The sequence below is a fragment of the Salmo trutta genome, chromosome 16 (assembly GCF_901001165.1).
Source record: "Salmo trutta chromosome 16, fSalTru1.1, whole genome shotgun sequence".
Taxonomy (NCBI): domain Eukaryota; kingdom Metazoa; phylum Chordata; class Actinopteri; order Salmoniformes; family Salmonidae; genus Salmo; species Salmo trutta.
The window spans coordinates 18,871,221-18,893,761 of NC_042972.1; the positions used below are offsets into that span (position 1 = coordinate 18,871,221).

Sequence of the window (22,541 nt, forward strand, 5' to 3'; positions counted from 1 at the left end):
ACTATTTTTGTCTAAACCCCGTCTATTTCTAAAATGTATCTGATTTTAAACCTAACCACACCGCTAACCATATACCTGACCCTAACCTTATATTAAGACCAAAAATAACATTTTGTTTTCATACATTTTTACATTAGAGCCAATTTTAGGTCTGCTATCTAGTGGAAACCCTCTTGAACGCGACTCTATCGAAGTCGCATCTAAATTACGTACATTTAAGGCGTCCGAGCTGTCATTCTTTTGTGTTTATCTCTCAACTAGCTACGACGTTTTAGAAATGCATTTTTCTTCGTTCCGTTAGCTAATTGGATAAACTGTATGCAGTGATTATATAACTATGGACTGGAGGACTAGCTTTAATATCGATTGACTGTGTGTACATGCAAAAATGAACAAAGGGTGGCTGGAGCTCGAGAGTGACCCGGGTAAGAAGCTAACGCTAGCTAACATTAACCAATTCGTTGTCAAATCTAATCTGTAATCGACATGTTTGATAATCTATGTTTTACTGTCACTAAACACATCAACACGTTTAATAATAGCAATTAACGTTATAGTCGTATGTCATTGCCACAGGTAACGTTAATAGCAATATTGATTGTTCCTTAGCCAGTTGCACAAGGAGGAATAATCATCTCTGTTTATATGGTCGATGCCATAGTGTTAAACGCTCCATTAACGTGTGGGTTTTCTATGGTGTTTGCAGGGCTGTTCACGCTCTTGGTGGAGGATTTTGGTGAGTTGATTTGACAGGCTGGTTGTTAAAGTAACATGTACAAGATAAGTTTGAACAGCATATACTTTGAGCATCCCTTTGTGTGTTGTGCATGTGTGTTTATAATGTAGGTGTGAAGGGGGTCCAGGTAGAGGAGATATACGACCTACAAAGCAAGTGTCCAAGGTATGGAGTCATGCTAATCTGGTTACTGTCACTATCTGAAATGGCACCCTATTCTCTAGCCAAAGATGTATTCTTAAGGAGCCTAACGTTATACCCTTATGCTATTTTCAGAGGTAGACTGGCTCTGGCAGCCAAAACAGCCAAATACTCCATCTAAACGTGAATTGATACAGTTGTGGTACGGTTATAGAAACATAAAGCCCTCTACTTTAATTTCACAAATGCAAAATACACACTTAGTGTTTTAACTGACATTATCACAGTTGCAGCCAACAGTATTTTTCAGTGACAATGCGTTTCTGGCAGCCTTCTTCCATTACACACAGGTGTTTCAGAGTTAGCTAGATGGATAACTAACTAGTACAGGTGGTCCCTCTGTCTTCCGTAAACACGTGCTGTAACATGGCATTATGGCTGCGTGGGAACACTAACCCTATAAAGGTGTATCAATTTATAGTTTTGTTTTTTTAAGTTATTTATTGCTAATATGAAAGACACTATACAGTTGAAGTCGGAAGTTTACATACACTTAGGTTGGAGTCATTAAAACTTGTTTTTCAACCACTCCACAAAATTCTTGTTAACAAACTATCGTTTTTTGCATGACACAAGTCATTTTTCCAACAATTGTTTACAGACAAATTATTTCACTTATAATTCACTGTATCACAATTCCAGTGGGTCAGAAGTTTATATACACTAAGTTGACTGCCTTTAAACTAGAGGTCGACCAATTAAATGGAATGGCCGAGTAATTAGGGCCGATTTCAAGTTTTCATAACAATCGGTAATCAGCATTTTTGGACACCGATCATGGCCAATTACATTGCACTCCACGAGGAGACTGCGTGGCAGGCCGACTACCTGTTATGCGAGTGCAGCAAGAAGCCAAGGTAAGTTGCTAGCTAGCATTAAACTTATCTTATAAAAAACAGTCAATCTTAACATAATCACTGGTTAACTACACATGGTTGATGATATTACTAGTTTATCTAGCTTGTCCTGCGTTGCATATAATCGATGCCGTGCCTGTTAATTGATCATTGAATCACAGCCAACTTCGCCAAACGGGTGATTTAACAAGCGCTTTTGCGAAAAAAGCACTGTCGTTGCACCAATGTGCCTAACCATAAACATCAATGCTTTTCTTAAAATCAATACACAAGTATATATTTTTAAATCTGCATATTTAGTTAATATTGCTTGCTAACATGAATTTCTTTTAACTAGGGAAATTGTGTCACTTCTCTTGCGTTCTGTGTAAGCAGAGTCAGGGTATATGCAGCAGTTTGGGCCGCCTGGCTCGTTGTGAACTGTGTGAAGACCATTTCTTCCTAACAAAGACTGTAATTAATTTGCCAGAATTGTACATGATTATGACACAACATTGAAGGCTGTGCAATGTAACAGTAATATTTAGACTTAGGGATGCTATCCGTTAGATAAAATACGGAATGGTTCCGAATTTCACAGAAATGATAGTTTCCGGATTTGACCATATTAATGACCTAAGGCTCGTATTTCTGTGTGTTATGATTAAGTCTGATTTGAAAAAGCAGTCTGACTAAGCGGTGGTAGGCAGCAGCAGGCTCGTAAGCATTCATTCAAACAGCACTTTCCTGCATTTGCCAGCAGCTCTTCGCTCTGCTTCATGCATTGCGCTGTTTTTGACTTCAAGCCTATCAACTCCCGAGATTAGGCTGGCAATACTAAAGTACCTATTAGAACATCCAATAGTCAATGGTATAGAGAGAAATAGTCCTATAATAACTACAACCTAAACCTTCTTACCTGGGAATATTGGAGACTCATGTTAAAAGGAACCACCAGCTTTCATACTGTTCCTAGGCCATCATTGAAAATAAAAATTTGTTCTTAACTGACTTGCCTAGTTAAATAAAGGTAAAATAAGTTCTGAGCAAGGAACTTAAATGTTAGCTTTTTTACCTGGCACAAATTGCACTTTTACTTTCTTCTCCAACACTTTGTTTTTGCATTATTTAAACCAAATTGAACGTGTTTCATTATTTATTTGAGACTAAATAGTTTTTATTGATGTATTATATTAAGTTAAAATAAGTGTTCATTCAGTATTGTTGTAATTGTCATTATTACAAATATATGAAAGAAAAATCGGCCGATTAATCGGCATTGGCATTTTTTGGGCCTTGAATAATCGGCATCGGCATTTTTTTTGGTCAGTCAATAATCGGTATCGGCTTTTTTTTGGTCCTTCAATAATTGGTATCAGCATTGAAATATCAGATTGGGTCGACCTCTACTTTAAACAGCTTGGAAAATTCCAGAAAATGATGTAATGGCTTTAGAAGCTTCTGATAGGCTTATTGATGTAATTGTTGTTAATTGGAGGTGTACCTGTGGATGTATTTCCAGGCCTACCTTCAAACTCAGTGCCTCTTTGCTTGACATCATGGGAAAATCAAAAATCAGCCAAGACCTCCGAAAAGAAATTGTAGACCTCCACAAGTCTGGTTCGTCCTTGGGAGCAATTTCCAAACACCTGAAGGTACCACGTTCATCTGTACAAACAATAGTACGCAAGTATATACACCATGGGACCACGCAGCCGTCATACCGCTCAGGAATGAGACGCGTTCTGTCTCCTAGAGATGAACGTACTTTGGTGCGAAAAGTGCAAATCAATCCCAGAACAACAGCAAAGGACCTTGTGAAGATGCTGGAGGAAACGGGTACAAAAGTATCTATATCCACAGTACAACGAGTCCTATATCGACTTAACCTGAAAGGTTGCTCAGCAAGAAAGAAGCCACTGCTCCAAAACCGCCATAAAAAAGCCAGACTACGGTTTGCAACTGCACATGGGGACAAAGATTTTACTTTTTGGAGAAAAATCAGACCAGAGGACGAAACAAAAAAAGCACTGTTTGGCCATAATGACCATCGTTGTGTTTGGAGGAAAAAGGGGGAGCCTTGCAAGCCAAAGAACACCATCCCAACCGTGAAGCATGGAGGTGGCAGCATCATGTTGTGGGGGGTGCTTTGCTGCAGGAGGGACTGGTGCACTTCACAAAATAGATGGCATCATGAGGAAGGAAAATTATGTGGATATATTGAAGCAACATCTCAAGACATGAGTCGGGAAGTTAAAGCTTGGTCGCAAATGGGTCTTCCAAATAGACAATGACACCAAGCATACTTCCAAAGTTGTGGCAAAATGGCTTATGGACAACAAAGCCAAGGTATTGGCGTGGGCATCACAAAGCCCTGACCTCAATCCTGTAGAAAATTTGTGGGCAGAACTGAAAAAGCGTGTGCGAGCAAGGAGGCCTACAAACCGGACTCAGTTACACCAGCTCTGTCAGGAGGAATGGGCCAAAATTCACCCAACTTATTGTGGGAAGCTTGTGGAAGGCTACCCGAAACGTTTGACCCAAGTTAAACAATTTAAAGGCAATGCTACCAAATACTAATTGAGTGTATGTAAACTTCTGACTCATTGGGAATGTGATGAAAGAAATACAAGCTGGAAAAAATAATTCTCTACTATTATTCTGACATTTCACATTCTTAAAATAAAGTGGTGATCCTAAAACAGGGCATTTTTACTAGGATTAAATGTCAGGAATTGTGAAACTGAGTTTAAATGTAATTGGCTAAGGTGTATGTAAACTTCCGACTTCAACTCCATATACTAAAGTATATGTGGTCACCCCTTCAAATGAGTGGATTCGTTTTTTTCAGCTGTCTAAAATCAAGCACAGAGCCATGCAATTGCCCTAGACAAACAATGGCAGTATAAATGTCCTAACTGAAGAGCTCAGTGACTTTCAATGTGGTAACGTCGTAGGATGCCACCTTTCCAACAAGTCAGGTCGTCAAATTTCTGCCTTGCTAGAGCTGCCCCGGTCAACTGTAAGTGCCCTTATTGTGAAGTGGAAACGTCTAGGAGCCGCGAAGTCGTATGCCACACAAGATCACAAAACGGGACCGCTGAGTTCTGTAGCGCGTAATAAACGTCTGCCCTCTGCAACACTCACTACCGATTTTCCAAACTGCCTCTGAAGGCAACGTCAGCACAATAACTGTTTGTCGGGAGCTTCATGAAATGGGGTTTCCATGGCCAAGCAGCCACACACAAGCCTAAGATCACCATGGGCAATGCCAAGCCTCGGTTGGAGTGGTTTTAAGCTCGCCACCATTGGACTCTGGAGCAGTGGAAACACGTTCTCTGGAGTGATGGATCATGCCTCACCATTTGGCAGTCCATCGAACAAATTTGGTTTTGGCAGATGCCAGGAAAACACTACCTGCCCCATTTCATAGTGCCAGCTTTGGCTGACATCCTGCAAATTTTCTCATCGATGGAACATTTGCTCTCCATACAGTTCTTCCCAAAACTAGAATCTGTAATGAACAGAGTGGACAATTTTTGTAGACTTTACCCTTTGCTAAAGTGCCCTATTACTGTTTAAGACTGCAAAGGTGAATTGAGTTATTGCACACGCACTTCAAAGTTGGCGTTCCCTAATGCAAGCTCGTACTTGGCTCTGACCAGCTCCTTGCTTTTTCTGCCTACTATGACTAATTTGTTCCCATTTGAAACAACGGGCTGTGCTCTATCTTGGTTTAGTTATAAAAATCAGTATGTTGCTATGGTGATTTCAGTAAACAAACATCTGGTAGAAAACAAGGCTATGGCAGATATTTGAACCCCAGCCTCAACAGCATTTGCCATCATGCTGTCATTGAAAACAAAGACATCCGGTTTGCTGTCTACCTTGTACCATGTAAATGCAGCATTATTGGTATGTGTAATGGAACTGAGTCATGATCAAGGGCTACCTATTCCCTACATAGTGCACTACGTTTGACCAGAGCCCTATTTCACACTGTAACAACCTCTTTGAAAGCCTTACTAATTTAAATGAACACCACTGTGTATGAGAGACCCAAATCTGTGGACCGTTGTCTGATGTTGTTGACTAACTCCCATCACCCCCCCCCCCCCCAGCCCCGTGTATGGCTTCATCTTCCTGTTCAAGTGGATTGAGGAGCGAAGGTCTAGGAGGAAAGTCTCCACCTTGGTGGATGAGACCTCTGTCATTGATGATGACATTGTTAATGACATGTTCTTTGCCCACCAGGTGAGTCTGTTTAATCCTTGACTACGCTGTAGGGTTCAGGGCAGTCAGGTTGCCTTAATACAGATTTGCATGCATGGAGGCTACAGTGCCTTCGGAAAGTATTAGGACCCCGTGACTTTTTACATGTTTTGGTAGGTTACAGCCTTATTCCAAAACTTTATAAAACAAAATGTTTTCCTCATCAATCTACATACAACACCCTATAATGACAAAGCAAAAACAGGATTTTAGACATTTTTGCTAATTTATAAAAAAAATACATTTATATAAGTATTCAGACCCTTTACTCAGTACTTTGTTGAAGCACCTTTGGCAGCGATTACAGCCTCCAGTCTTTTTGGGTATGACGCTACAAGCTTCGCGCACCTGTATTTGGGGAGTTTCTCCCAATCTTCTCTGCAGATCCTCTCAAGCTCTGTCAGTTTGGATGGGGAGTGTTGCTACCCAGCTATTTTCAGGTCTCTCCAGAGATGTTCGATCGGGTTCAAGTCCGGGCTCTGGCTGGGCCACTCAAGGAAATTCAAAGACTTGTCCCAAAGCCAGGTTTTCTTCAAGGATCTCTCTGTATTTTTCTCTGTTCATCTTTGCCTCAATCCTGACTAGTCTCCCAGTCCCTGCTGCTGATAAACATCCCCACAGCATGATGCTACCACCACCATACTTCACCGTAGGGATGGTGCCAGGTTTCCTCCAGAAGTGACGTTCAATCTTGGTTTCATCAGACCAGAGAATCTTGTTTCTCATGGTCTGAGAGTCTTTAGGTGCCTGTTGGCATACTCCAAGCGAGCTATGTTACTTTTTACTGAGGCATGGCTTCTATCTGGCCACTCTACCATAAAGGCCTGATTGGTGGAGTTCTGCATAGATGGTTGTCCTTCTGGAAGGTTCTCCCGTCTCCACAGACGAACTCTGGAGCTCTTTCAGTGACCATCGCATTCTTGGCCACCTCCCTGACTAAGGCCCTTCTCCCCAAATTGCTCAGTTTGGCCAGACGGCCAGCTGTAGGAAGAATGATGGAGGACACTGTGTTCTTGGGGGACCTTCAGTGCTGCAGAAATGTTTTGGTACCCTTCCCCAGATCTGTGCCTTGACATAGTCCTGTCTCTGCGCTTTACGGACAATTCCTTTGACCTCCATGGCTTGGTTTTCCCTTTGATATTCACTGTGATCTGTAGGACGTTTTATGTAGACTGGTGTGTTCCTTTCCAAATCATGTCCAATCAATTGAATTTACCACAGGTGGACTCCAATGAAGTTGTATATCTAAAGGATGATCAGTGGAAACAATATGCACCTGAGCTCAATTTTGAGTCTCATAGCAAAGGATCTGAATGTATTTATTTTGTATAAAGTAGCAAAAAATGTTTTCGCTTTGGCTTTATGGGGTATTGTGTGTAGGTTGCTGAGGATAATAAAAAAAATATATATTTAGAATAAGGCTGTAACAAAATGTGGAATAGTCAAGGGGTATGAATACTTTCCGAAGACACTGTATATTGTTGTCAGAATGTGGTGCATTCCGTCATTTCCTACTGTGCCGACGGTGTCATAGGAAGGCATTGTTTTTCTTTTCTTTATGCCATTGAGTTCCTTTACAGTTATTATTTTTGTGTCCAGCTGATCCCAAACTCCTGCGCCACCCATGCACTTCTGAGCGTGCTCCTGAACTGTAGTGGGGTTGAGTTGGGCACTACCCTCAGCCGCATGAAGACCTTCACTAAAGGCTTCGGCCCAGAGGTGAGGTGTACACACCACACCTCTCTCCAATTTTTACTGTGTTGTCATGATTAATCAAATTTTACATGATAGTATTTTATGTTCTTTCAGAGTAAAGGCTACGCCATTGGAAATGCCCCAGAGCTGGCTAAAGCACACAACAGTCATGCCAGGTAGGAGGCACTGTGGCATCTGTCCCTCCATATTGTGTATGCCCCTTCATTCTGGGTCTATCGCTAGGTTTTAGTCACTAGGCACGTAAGAAAAGACTGAAACAGGAAATGACCTACCTGAACTTGTCCACTAAGAAACAATTGTTCATATTTCGTTGCAAAATGTTTTGCTGTGCACTAATGAATACAACACTGATGTATACAAATGTGGCACTGCCACCCATGATTGACTTGTATTGCATTAATTTTTTTATTTAACTAGGCAAGTCAGTTAAGAACAAATTCTTATTTACAATGGCGGCATACCAAAAGACCTCCTGCAGGGATGGGGGCTGGGATTTAAAAAATCTAGGACAAAACACACATCACTACATAAAGAGACTTAAGACGACAACATAGCATGGCAGCAACACATGAAGACAACATGTTAGTAACACAACATGGCAGCAGCACAAGGTACAAACATTATTGGGCACCGACAACAGCACGAAGGTAGAGACAATGCATCACACAAAGCAGCCACAACTGTCAGTAAGAGTGTCCATGATTGAGTCTTTGCATGAAGAGATTGAGATAAAACTGTCCAGTTTGAGTGTTTGTTGCAGCTCGTTCCAGTCGCTAGCTGCAGCGAACTGAAAAGATGAGCGACCCAGGGATGTGTGTGCTTTGATGACCTTGAACAGAATGTGACTGGCAGAACGGGTGTTGTATGTGGCGGATGAGGGCTGCAGTAGGTATCTCAGATAGGGGGGAGTGAGGCCTAAGAGGGTTTTATAAATAAGCATCAACCGGTCGGTCTTGCGACGGGTATACAGAGATGACCAGTTTACTGAGGAGTATGGAGTGCAGTGATGTGTTCTATAAGGAGCATTGGTGGCAAATCTGATGGCCGAATGGTAAAGAACATCTAGCCGCTGGAGAGCACCCTTACCTGCTGATCTATAAATTATGTCTCCGTAATCTAGCATGGGTAGGATGGTCATCTGAATCAGGGTTAGTTTGGCAGCTGGGGTGAAAGAGGAGCGATTACGATAGAGGAAACCAAGTCTAGATTTAACGTTAGCCTGCAGCTTTGATATGTGCTGAGAGAAGGACAGTGTACTGACTAGCCATACTCCCAAGTACTTGTATGAGGTGACTGCCTCAAGCTCTAAACCCTCAGAGGTAGTAATCACACCTGTGGGGAGAGGGGCAGTCTTCTTACCAAACCACATGACCTTTGTTTTGGAGGTGTACAGAACAAGGTTGCGGGCAGTGAATGGAAAGGGCTACCAGTGATGTTCAGCTCTGTCCAATTCTCACACCTCTTCCTTCTCTTTCCATGGAGACCGGAGCCCAGGCACCTGCCGGAGAAGCAGAACGGGATTAGCGCCGTGCGGACCATGGAAGCATTCCACTTTGTCAGCTACGTGCCCATCAAAGACCGCTTGTTTGAGCTAGATGGCCTCAAGGCGTACCCCATTGACCACGGTAAGAACTGCAAACTGTGATAGAGAAGCAGCATTGTACCACTATCTCACATTGAGACAGCCTGGCGCCTTCAAAGCACCTTGCTACGACTTCTTTAATCTACAGCGTGGCTATATAATATAACAATATAACCCCTGAGGACTACTGTTAGACTACAATGGCGGTGTCCCAAATGCTACCCTATTCCCGGTATAGTGCACTACTCTTGGTCAGTTCTGCTAGGGTCAAAATTTGTGCACTATATAGGGAATAGGGTGCCATTTGGGACACACACTAGGTGTACACTCCAGTGACCTCATGGGCTCTATATGAAAGCAGCTTTTAGGGGGAGGTCAATTGTAAACACTTTAATTTTCTCTTGCTCTCTCTCTCAGGGCCATGGGGAGAGGAGGAGGAGTGGACGGATAAGGCACGGCGGGTCATTATGGAGAGGATTGGCTTGGCCACGGCTGGGTGAGTCAGGGGCCAATCTCCTGCCTCAGTAACACTGAATGAGATGTTCAGACTCTAGCTCACACACTTTTGTCGCCCCTCCCAGAGAGCCCTACCATGATATCCGCTTCAACCTGATGGCAGTGGTTCCGGACCGCAGGGTGAAGTATGAGTCAAAGCTGGAGATCCTGAAGAGGAACAGACAGATGGTACTGGAGGGGCTACAGCAGGTCAGGAGACACAGGGGCGTGTGCGTGTGTGTGTGAGTGTGTGTGTGAGCGCACGGTGGCAGGGAGCCTAGCGGTTAAGAGTGTTGGTCCAGTAACTGAAAGGTCGCTGTTTTATATCCCTGAGCCGACTAGGTAAAACAAATCTGTCAATGTGCCCTTGAGTAAGGCACTTAATTGCTCTGGATAAGAGTGCCTGTAAAATGATTAAAGTGTGTGTAAAATCATAACTATCAAACGGTTCTGGAGTGGCTACAGTAGGTCTGGACACAGACAACGGAGCCCACTGATACCGCCCAGTGAGAATGTCAGTGTCTGTGGGTGCATTTAGCTTGCCTGGTGCCCTTGATTAGCTAAAACGAATGCACCCATAGACGCATACAGACATGCACAATGTCTGTCTGACTGACTTGATATGAGTGTGACCTGTTCCCCAGCTGATCCGGGTCACCCAGCCAGAGCTTGTACAGGACAGGAAGCATCCAGACTCCTCCCCCTCAGACGACACGCCCCCTACTATCAAAAAAGAAGAGGCAGACCCTCAACCTGTTACATCACAGGGGGCTGAGCAGACTCCTCCCACAGGTATTAAATTCAGCTCTGAACCTCCTCAATGTTGGTTCTCTTTATAGACATGAGAATGTGAGTCTTATGAGTCACCCTATTGCCTTTATTGTGCACTACCTTTTCCCAGGGCCCTGTCAAAAGTACTGCACTATATATGGAATAGGGTGTCATTTGGGATGCTGCCTGTCGCAGGGTATGATGTGCTTCAACTGGTACATTGACATTCATGGACTCTGACCATGTGTTCCCCTGTTGTGCAGACACAGCAGCCCAGTCCCAATCGGTCCCGAGCCCCTCAGGCAAGGGGAAAGCCATGGGGAAACCAGCTGCTCCATTGGGGGGAGCGGGGGCCTCCCAGCCTGTCACCAGCCCCATCGTCCCTCGCCTACCAGCCTTCTTGGACAACCACAACTACGCCAAGTCCCCCATGCAGGTCGGGGGGACGGGTTATGATGCGACACAACTCAACATTTCCACACAACTCTCATTGACATTAATGCATGATTTTTACAACAGTCTTGACTTACATACTCCTACCTCAAGTTAGGATTCGACTCGAAGCCAATACTGTATGTTTGCCTTGGCAAGGTCACTGATTGGTTGTTCTCTGACAGGAGGATGAGGACCTTGCGACAGGGGTGGGTCGTCCCCGGGTGCCCGGTGCGCCCCAGCCCCCCTACTCTGATGACGATGACTATGAGGATGAAGAGGAGGAAGAGATTGGCACACCAACCAGGTCAGTTCCTTCACATCACATGGGCCCGTATTCACAAAGCATAGGAGTGCTGATCTAGGATCAAAATGTTCTCTTCCAAGCAATTGGAGTGTTTGAAATGTATTGGTTATGTTTGTGCATTTGTCCGTGTATTTGTGTGCGTAGGTTCAGGCGTAAAGGGGTGCTGCGTTCCCGTACAGGCCGTGTCGGGGGAGGCACCGGCGTAGAGACCAAGCTGGCACTCGGCGTCCTGGCCGAGAAACTCAAGAAGGAAGTCCAGAGGAAGGACTCTCTGGCCACGCCGCTCTCCGTCCGTACCGAGGGCCGCACTGGGGGCATCGTGATCACGGCCGCCTCCCAGCCCTCGCCCACACCCAGCAACGAGAGCACCGACACAGCCTCTGAGATCGGCAGTGCCTTCAACTCACCACTGCGCTCCCCGGCCCGCTCCCAAGCGGCCACGCGGCCCTCCAGCCCTGTTGCGTCCCACCTGTCCCGTGTGTTGTTTGGGGAGGATGAGGGTCTACTGAGGCTGGATGCCAGACAGAACCGGGCCGTCAGAGAGCTGGGGCCCTCCGTCAGCACCGCCCTGCTGCACCTACAGGAGGACGGGGTTATATACACTGTACCACCACCCGGTGAGGAAGGACGGGTGTGTGCGTGGGTGGGTGAGAGTGATTGAAATTGAGGTATTGGACCTGTGGGGAAGCGAACATGGGCACTCGATTAAGATCATCGTAAATTACATTTCAAAGACTATCTGTTTACCTTCAGACCTAATTACATAATCCATATTAATACCTGGATTATACTAATCTAATACCAGTCACACTGCTCTTGAGATGGAAACAGAAGCATATGGAAGACGATATCACTAAATTGGAACCAGACCTGGGTTCAAGCACTATTTGAAATATTTTAAGACTATCTGTGCTTAATTGCATTCCAGGCAGGCTAAAGCAAACACAAAGTATTTGAAAGATTTAAGAGTATTTGAACCCAGGTCTCGTTTATAGCTGCTAAATAGGTCTGTTTCTTGCCTGTACAGCTGATACAGCTCTTGAAGAGAAGGCAGGCACTCCAGAGAAGGTAAAAGAGCAAGGTAGCAATCCAGCAGTAGAGGGGGACGGCGTGAAGGAGGAGGGGAAGGAGGGACCTTCGGTGGAGGTGGAAGAGATCAGAGAAACAACAGAGGTCAAACCCAGCATGGAAAAGGTCATCTCCACGGAAACCGTTGGAAGCAACAAGCCATCTGGGGAAAAATACTCTCCTAAAGTAAGTCCTTTCCCTCTTTCTTAGAAACATATCTGGCGATATAAACTCAGCAAAAAAGAAACATCCTTTCACTGTCAACTGCGTTTATTTTCAGCAAACTTAACATGTGTAAATATTTGTATGAACAAAACAAGATTCAACAACTGAGACATGACATAAACTGAACAAGTTCCACAGATGTGACTAACCGAAATGGAATAATGTGTCCCTAAACAAAGGGAGGGTCAAAATAAGTAACAGTGTCTGGTGTGGCCACCAGCTGCATTAAGTACTGCCGTGCAGCTCCTCCTCATGGACTGCACCAGATTTGCCAGTTCTTGCTGTGAGATGTTACCCCACTCTTCCACCAAGGCACCTGCAAGTTCCCGGACATTTGTGGGGGGAATGGCCCTAGCCCTCACCCTCCGATTCAACAGGTCTCAGACATGCTCAATTGGATTGAGATCCGGGCTCTTCGCTGGCCATGGCAGAACACTGACATTCCTGTCTTGCAGGAAATCACGCACAGAATGAGCAGTATGGCTGGTGGCATTGTCATGTCAGGATGAGCCTGCAGGAAGGGTACCACATGAGGGAGGAGGGTGTCTTCCCTGTAACACACAACGTTGAGATTGCCTGCAATGACGACAAGCTCAGTCCGATGATGCTGTGACACACCGCCCCAGACCATGACGGACCCTCCACCTCCAAATCGATCCTGCTCCAGAGTACAGGCCTTGGTGTAACGCTCATTCCTTCGACGATAAATGCGAATCTGACCATCACCCCTGGTGAGATCCCTCGTCAGTGAAGAGCACTTTTTGCCAGTCCTGTCTGGTCCAGCGACGGTGGGTTTGTGCCCATAAGCGACGTTGTTGCCGGTGATGTCTTGTGAGGACCTGCCTTACAACAGGCCTACAAGCCCTCAGTCCAGCTTCGTTCAGCCTATTGCGGACAGTCTGAGCACTGATGGAGGGATTGTGCGTTCCTGGTGTAACTCGGGCAGCTGTTGCCATCCTGTACCTGTCCCGCAGGTGTGATGTTCAGATGTACCGATCCTGTGCAGGTATTACACGTGGTCTGCCACTGTGGACGATCAGCTGTTTGTCCTGTCTCCCTGTAGCGCTTTATTGGCGTCTCACAGTACAGACAGTGCAATTTATTACCCTGGCCACATTTGCAGTCCTCATGCCTAAGGCACGTTCACGCAGATGAGCAGGGACCCTAGGAATCTTTTACTGTTTTTCAGTCAGTAGAAAGTCCTCTTTAGTATCCTAAGTTTTCATAACTGTGACCTTAATTGCCTACCGTCTGTAAGCTGTTAGTGTCTTAACGATCGTTCCACAGATGCATGTTCATTGATTGTTTATGGTTCATTGAACAAGCATGGGAAACAGTGTTTAAACCCTTTACAATGAAGATCTGAAGTTATTTGGATTTTTACGAATTATCTTTGAAAGACAGGGTCCTGAAAAAGGGACCGAGTTTATATAATTAGTACTAATTAGTACTAGTCAAGTTTGGACACCTACTTTTTATTTATTTAACTGTTTACATTGTAGAGTAATAGTGAAGACATCAAATTTATGAAATTAAATGAAACCATGTAGTAAAAAGTGTTAAACAAATAAAAATATTTGAGATTCTTCAAAGTACCCACCCTTTGCCTTGATGACAGCTTGGCACATGCTTGGCATTCTCTCAACCAGCTTCACCTGGAATGCATCAAATCACCTCAACCCAATTTGAGATGGTTTGGGAACCAAAAGCAGCCAACAAGTGCTCAGCATATGTGGAAACTCAAGACTGTTGGGAAGGCATTCCAGGTGAAGCTGGTTGAGAGAATGCGGAAGTGTAGAAATCTTTCATCAATACAAAGGGTGGCTACTTTGAAGAATCTCAAATAAAATGTATTACACTTTTGGTTACTACATGATTCCATATGTTATTTCATAGTTTTGATGTCAAGTATTATTCTATAATTTTAGAAAAGAGTTAATAAATGAAACCACTGGAATGAGTAGAGAGAGAGCCTACAGCAGCACCTGGATCTTCTGCACAGATTCTGTCAGACCTGGACCCTGATTGACTGTATCTCAAAAAAGGTCCAGTTCCCAGGACCACAAATACCGTCTAGACACCATTGCCCTAGCGCACAAAAAAGATATACATACCTCGGCCTTAACGCCAGCGCCACAGCTACAGTGAGGGGGAAAAAGTATTTGATCCCCTGCTGATTTTGTAAGTTTGCCCACTGACAAAGAAATGATCAGTCTATAATTGTAATGGTAGGTTTATTTGAACAGTGAGAGACAGAATAACAACAAAATCCAGAAAAACGCATGTCAAAAATGTTATAAATTGATTTGCATTTTGAGGGAAATAAGTATTTGACCCCTCTGCAAAACATGACTTAGTACTTGGTGGTAAAACCCTTGTTGGCAATCAGAGGTCAGACGTTTCTTGTAGTTGGCCACCAGGTTTGCACACATCTCAGGAGGGATTTTGTCCCACTCCTCTTTGCAGATCTTCAAGTCATTAAGGTTTCGAGGCTGACGTTTGGCAACTCGAACCTTCAACTCCCTCCAGAGTTTCTATGGGATTAAGGTCTGGAGACTGGCTAGGCCACTCCAGGACCTTAATGTGCTTCTTCTTGAGCCACTCCTTTGTTGCCTTGGCCGTGTGTTTTGGGTCATTGTCATGCTGGAATACCATCCACGACCCATTTTCAATGCCCTGGCTGAGGGAAGGAGGTTCTCACCCAAGATTTGACGGTACATGGCCCCGTCCATCGTCCCTTTGATGCGGTGAAGTTGTCCTGTCCCCTTAGCAGAAAAACACCCCCAAAGCATAATGTCTCCACCTCCATGTTTGACGGTGGGGATGGTGTTCTTGGGGTCATAGGCAGCATTCCTCCTCCTCCTCCAAACACGTTGAGTTGATGCCAAAGAGCTCCATTTTGGTCTCATCTGACCACAACACTTTCACCCAGTTGTCCTCTGAATCATTATGACGTTCATTGGCAAACTTCAGACGGGCATGTATATGTGCTTTCTTGAGCATGGGGACCTTGTGGGCGCTGCAGGATTTCAGTTCTTCATGGCGTAGTGTTACCAATTGTTTTCTTGGTGATTATGGTCCCAGCTGCCTTCAGATCATTGACAAGATCCTCCCGTGTAGTTCTGGGCTGATTCCTCACCGTTCTCATGATCATTGCAACTCCACGAGGTGAGATCTTGCATGGAGCCCCAGGCTGAGGGAGATTGACAGTTCTTTTGTGTTTCTTCCATTTGCGAATCATCGCACCAACTGTTGTCACCTTCTCACCAAGCTGCTTGGCAAAGGTCTTGTAGCCCATTCCAGCCTTGTGTAGGTCTACAATCTTGTCCCTGACATCCTTGGAGAGCTCTTTGGTCTTGGCCATGGTGGAGCGTTTGGAATCTTATTGCTTTTGTGGACAGGTGTCTTTTATACAGGTAACAAGCTTAGATTAGCACTCCCTTTAAGAGTGTGCTCCTAATCTCAGCTCGTTACCTGTATAAAAGACACCTGGGAGCCAGAAATCTTTCTGAGAGGGGGTCAAATACTTATTTCCCTCATTAAAATGCAAATCAATTTATAACATTTTTGACATGCGTTTTTCTGGATTTTTTTGTTATTCTGTCTCTCACTGTTCAAATAAACCTACCATTAAAATTAGACTGATCATTTCTTTGTTAGTGGGCAAACATACAAAATCAGCAGGGGATCAAATACTTTTTTTCCCCTCACTAACTTCCACAAAGCTGTGAATGAGCTGAGCGACAAGGCAACAGCTCGTTGTGACGCTGATGTTTAGGCCGAGGTATGTATCGTTTTTTTTGTGCTCTAGGGCAACGGTGTCTAGATGGAAGCATATCAGTGATATCGTCTTTCTATGCCATCAAAGGGAACATACAATTTGACATACCAAATAGGATCTGGCTAAAAATACAGTTATAGATCCGCTCACCAACCAAGAATGCGACCCAAACAAATTGAGACTCCATGAAGAATTCTGCAAAAATATCCTCAGCGTACAATGTAAAACACCAAATAATGCATGCAGAGTAGAATTAGGCCGATAGCAGCTAATTATCAAAATCCAGAAAAGAGACGTTAAGTTCTACAACCACCTAAAAGGAAGCGATTCCCAAACCCTCCATAACAAAGCCATCACCTACAGAGAGATGAATCTGGAGAAGAGTCCCCTAAGGAAGCTGGTCCTAGGGCTCTGTTCACAAGCACAAACAGAGCCCCAGGACAGCAACACAGATCCAACCAAATCATTAGAGAACCAAAAGAGAATTACTTGACACATTGGAAAGAATTAACAAAAAACTGCGCAAACTACAATGCTATTTGGCCCTAAACAGAGAGTACAGTGGAAGAACACCTGACCACTGTGACCGACCCAAACTTAAGGAAAGCTTTGACTATGTACAGACTCGGTGAGCACAGCCTTGCTATTGAGAAAGGCTGCAAGACCTGGCTCTCAAGAGAAGACAGGCTATGTGCACACTGCCCACAAAACGAGGTGGAAACTGAGCTGCACTTCCTAACCTCCTGCCAAATGTATGACCATATTAGAGACACATATTTCCCTCAGATTACACAGACCCACAAAGAATTTCAAAACAAACCCAATTTTGATAAACTCCCATATCTACTGGGTGAAATACCACAAGATTTGTGACCTGTTGCCACAAAAGGCAAAAGAGTGAAGAACAAACACCATTGTAAATACAACCCATGTTTATTTATTTTCCCTTTTGTACTTGAACTATTTGCTAATAATATGACATTTGAAATGTCTTTTGGAACTTCTGTGTAATGTTTACTGTTCATTTTTTGTTTTATTTGTCTACTTCACTTGCTTTGGCAATGTTAACATATAATTGGCATGCCAATAAAGCCCTTGAATTTAACTGAATTGAGAGTGAGTGTGTCACAATTTGTTTCTCACTTGTTTCCTGCAGGAGCTGCTTGCTCTGCTCAAGTGTGTGGAGGCTGACATCGCCAACTATGAAGTGTTTCTAAAGGAGGAGGTGGAGAAGAGGAAAAAATACAAGGTTATTGTAGTTGCTCTAAAGCAGAGCCATTAAAATGTTTAATCAGACATCCAAATCTATGTGGGCGTGTTTGTTATGTATGTTGTGTGTGGGTTTTGTATGTTGGTGTTCTAATCTCAATGTTCACCTATATTTTGACCAGATTGATGACCAGAGGAGGACCCATAATTATGACGAGTTCATCTGCACCTTCATATCCATGCTGGCACAAGAAGGTAAGGCCACCTCTTTCCTTTGGTATAGAGAGAGGGAGGTAGAGGAAAAGACAGAATGTGCATGAAAATCCACCTCCCACCTCCCAAAATCCACCTTTCCTCTACCTCCCTCTCTCTTTTCACTCATTAACTGTCACATCTCTATATTTCACCCCTACTGCCTGCTGTGCAGTCAGAGACCCATGCTGGTTGAGAGTAGTTCATAAATTATGCTTTTTCTTTTCTGACAAGGGTTTTCATGCAGGAAATGTTATATAATGGACTAGATCATAGGCAATTTTACAGGAACCTCTTTTAAATCAAATCAATGGAGTTCAGTCATTGTCATTTCTCCTCTGATCAGCTTTCTGTCTACAGGAATGTTGGCCAGTCTGGTTGAGCAGAATATCTCTGTGCGTCGTCGCCAGGGAGTGAGCATCGGACGTTTACACAAACAGAGGAAACCAGACCGCAGGAAACGCTCGCGACCCTACAAGGCCAAGCGCCAGTGACCCCAGGAAGTGCTCGCTTGGGGTCCCTCTGCACCAATCATGGCAAATAAGGCAAAAACCCTTGTTGCACTCATGACACTGTCCTGTGATTTCAGGGAGAAAATTACTCATTCATATTGTTGCATTTTAGTGTCAGTGTTTTTTTTTTTTTTTCATCCAATGGACCATCTGTTGATTAGCTGAACCAAATGATGTAACGTTTTGCTTTCCTGTAACATTTCTTTTTTCATGCATGTTAGAGTCCCAAATGGCACCTTATTCCTATATAATGCACTACCCTATGGGCCATGGTCAAAATGGTGCACCATATAGGGAATAGGGTGACATTTGGGATGAACACCTAGTCTCCATGTTAAAAGGACCTTTGTCTGTGCCATCACACTGTGTACTGGGTCGTGTTCATTAGGGCAGAAAATGTTTTGCAATAGGAAAATAAGCATTTGCAATTCCGGATAGTCATTCCATTGGGGGCCTAATGAACACAACCCAGGGGTGACTCAACTGACTGTGAGGGACACAGGAAGCTGCTTGGAAGTTTGGGAGTTAGTCTGATCATGTGACATGATATAATCCTCATTCCTGTCAAGCAGGGCTGGTTCACCACTATTTGCTTGCTTGTACCAGGGCAGTACTGCATGGCAGTACTGTATGGTTGTATCCCAGATGGCACCCTATTTCCTATAAAGTGCACTACTTTTAGGGCCCAAGGGCTCTGGTAAAAGTAGTGCACTAGGGAATGGGGTGCCATTTGGGACTTACTCTAAATCTCTTTGGAGGTCCTGTAACTGTATAGATGAGATCTATTCATTTAATGTTTTTTTTATCTGTAAATCTCTCAATTGAGATTCTGATCATTGTCAGTGTGTTTTTGTACATACATACTGTATCTGTCTGCTCAGCATCAGTGGTAGCAAGTTTTTAATTTTTTTTTTATTATTTGTTATCCTAGTCACATGAATAACTACAATAAACTCCACAAAAGCACTATGGACCTCACTCACTCCTCAGCATGTCAAAGGTGGATGTCGGTCATATTTGGTGAGCTGAAATATCACTGGGGCCTGGCTTTGACAGTGTATTTGTTTCATAACTTGAATAGCTTTATACATGGTGAGACTCCACTGGAGCTGGATAGGACACGTTTCTATGAAAGAATACAGACTATATTCCAAGAATAGCTGTCCATTGGTCACCAGAGGGGAGGCTCAAGACAACGTGGCAGAGAACAGTCGAGACAGTTCCAGCAACATCAGCAGGGCCACAATGGAGAAGAGCCTTTGTTGCTATGCTATGAGCCAGTCAGTGCTACAGGGTTATGGCTACAAGGGATACAGCTTTTATCAAATTAACATCAAAAGTTGAAAAGAAACGCTTTTCTTAATCGAATTATCCTAACCTGCTGCATTAATTATCCCAACCTGCTAAGGTAAATTATAACCTGCCACGAAAAGTCTGACAAAACTGCGCGATGTGGCGAGTGAGTCATGCTTGGTGAGAGAATTGCCAAGCAGACATTTTTTGCAGTTGGTGCCGATGTCCACTAGGTGAAGCTGTGACTGCAGGATGAGTGATGCTGAACCTATATATATATATATATTTATTTATTATTTTATTTATTTTTTTGTCAAGACTTCTCCACCGTCAGCAAGGCTTCGCACCACATGGGTTCCTTCCAATGCAGTGCCAGGTTGGATACTTTTAGGCACATTGCCCAATAGTATCACACACTACCATTCAAAAGTTTACGGTAACTTAGACATTTCCTTTTTTTTTGTGCCTGTTCTTTTGCCCATCTTAATCTTTTCTTTTTATTGGCCAGTCTGAGATATGGCTTTTTCTTTGCAACTCTGCCTAGAAGGCCAGCATCCCGGAGTCGCCTCTTCACTGTTGACGTTGAGACTGGTGTTTTGCGGGTACTATTTAATGAAGCTGCCAGTTGTGGACTGGTGAGGCATCTGTTTCTCAAACTAGATACTCTAATGTAGTTGTCCTCTTGCTCAGTTGTGCACTGGGGCCTCCCACTCTTTCTATTCAGGTTAGAGTCAGTTTGTGCTGTTCTGTGAAGGGAGTAGTACACAGCTTTGTACGAGATCTTCAGTTTCTTGGCAATTTCTTGCATGGAATAGCCTTCATTTCTCAGAACAAGAATAGACTGATGAATTTCAGAAGAAAGTTCTTTGTTTCTGGCCATTTTGAGCTTGTAAACGAACCCACAAATGCTGATACCTCAGTCTAAAAAAAGACAGTTGTATTGCTTCTTTAATCAGGACAACAGTTTTCAGCTGTGCTAACAATTGCAAAAGGGTTTTCTAATGATCAATTAGCCTTTAAAATGATAAACTTGGAGCTCTATGGGCCCTGGTCAAAAGTAGTGCACTAAATAAGGAATAGGGTGCCATTTGGAATCCATCCTCTGTCTAGTGCCCTTTGAGAATGTACCCTTTTAAGAGGAAGAGAACATGCAGGCTTCATTGAAGATTTATTTTCTGCTGTTTAGTGGTTACTCATTTTCATTCTCAGAGATTTGGAACATAAGAGGGTGTACAACATGGAGAGCATCACTGACACTGGCCTACTAATCCGAGAGAGACAACCCTCTCCATGGAGCATACAGTAGGTCTATAACAAACACTAGGTCTACACATGCCTTAGAAAATGGAGATGAATGACAGGTCACATGGATCAAATTGCCTCTATATTGGAAAAAGTTATGTTTTTCATAGCGGTTTGGTGGGTTCAAGTGTCTTGCCCCCTCCTCGGGCACTGCGTGACCCCTACGCCTCCTACTAGGATCTATTTAGGCAGCCGGGACAAATTAGGGTTTTGGGCACGCGCCCGTCTGCGCGCTCTCCCGTTTGCGTCAGCACGCGTCCTACCCGTTCTGCCAGGCGCGAGCTCCGTGCAGGAAACTGAATTGTATGTGATGATGGCGGAAGGAGAGCAGCGTTGAGTTGTCTCTGAGTTTTTATTGTAACTGTAGAAACCTCTACTACATCGTTTCTCTCCTCCTAATCATCTCCCGAGACGATGGGGAATGAAGGCAGCATCGAGGGAGAGGGGCAGCCGGGACAGCCCGGCTCCACTGTTCCTTCTGCGAGTGCTCCGACTTCCATTTCAGCACCAGCGGGCTCTGGACAGCTCATCAAGCCCAGCAATGGTGCGCCAACAGGAGGTACAGGGGCCGGACCCGGCCCGGGGATTAACAGGTAGGCTACAATCTAGGACAGTTCTCTGCAGAACCGTGACAATAAAACGACAGTGTTTCCGTTTCCAGGATATTTATGTATCGTGCGGGTGACATGTAGCCTAGCCTATAGTGGCCGTTTTTCAGAATGTGGAGAAAATACAGCTGGTGTTTTAATTATTAATTTACAATATCGCTGTAACACATACTGTCCATATAGATGATTCCTAGTTTTAATATTTTGATTACAATGTAGGGTATGTTTAGAATATAGGCTACATTTACACATTTGATGCATGTATAAAACCTCACTTTAACAGGCGGGTAAGATAAAGGCTATTGTATAAGCTATAAAGGGGAAGTAGACATTTTAAATCGTGAATGGTCACAGCTCTAAACTGTGTAATTTACAGCGTGCGTATTGGAGCCACCAAACGGAACATTTTCATTGATGAAGATTCCACGCCCGCCCTCGCACGGTGCGCGTGAGTGTGGGCCGTCAGATTGTAGATACACTAGAGGGGCCATCTCTTTGTAAAAATGGACCGAAACACCTTGTTCATATTATTTTACGTCTTCTTTACGAGCGATACTATCTAAAACATGCACCTGTATTTAGCTGAAAGGCAATTCCATTCATTTTTACGCTTTGATTCCACGATGGGCGTGACTTGTGACGATAAGCAACTGCTGTGACCGTAGTGGCCTTCTCACGTGACGTGGATTTAGAGAATTTCAATAATGGGTTATCCATGAGACCAATTATTCTTTCCCACCAATGACCAAAGTCGCCTGCTAATTGCCCGTCTAATAAGCGACCGTTACTCACTCGAGTTAAAAAATAGCATACTATCCATCATCACATAGCCTATCGAGATTATTCTCATAGAAAAAGAACGACGTTTAGCAGGCTAATATTCTATAGAGGCGGGGTGAGGGGATGAAAGCATTGGTAGCCAACGTGTGTTCCCGGTAGCCTC

General features: G+C 44.0%; 2 protein-coding genes across 2 annotated transcripts in view; both read left to right on the top strand.

Annotated features, from left to right (window-relative positions):
- Positions 1–184: 184 nt before the first annotated feature.
- Positions 185–19,362, top strand: LOC115150231 (ubiquitin carboxyl-terminal hydrolase BAP1-like). Its single transcript, XM_029693314.1, has 17 exons — positions 185–425; positions 707–736; positions 847–901; positions 5,895–6,027; positions 7,645–7,764; positions 7,855–7,916; positions 9,244–9,386; positions 9,761–9,839; positions 9,925–10,048; positions 10,483–10,630; positions 10,873–11,045; positions 11,227–11,348; positions 11,493–11,965; positions 12,376–12,602; positions 17,579–17,671; positions 17,814–17,886; positions 18,244–19,362. Exons 1-17 carry the CDS (start codon positions 389–391, stop codon positions 18,375–18,377), a joined length of 2,226 nt encoding a protein of 741 aa, XP_029549174.1. The 5' UTR covers positions 185–388; the 3' UTR covers positions 18,378–19,362.
- A 1,879-nt stretch (positions 19,363–21,241) lies between these two features.
- LOC115151179 (protein bassoon) overlaps positions 21,242–22,541 on the top strand; it is a 221,791-nt gene continuing 220,491 nt past the window's right edge. Inside the window, exon 1 of the mRNA XM_029695189.1 lies at positions 21,242–21,583. Within this exon, the coding sequence (XP_029551049.1) occupies positions 21,405–21,583 (179 nt within the window). The 5' untranslated portion in view covers positions 21,242–21,404. The remainder of the gene's footprint in view (positions 21,584–22,541) is intronic.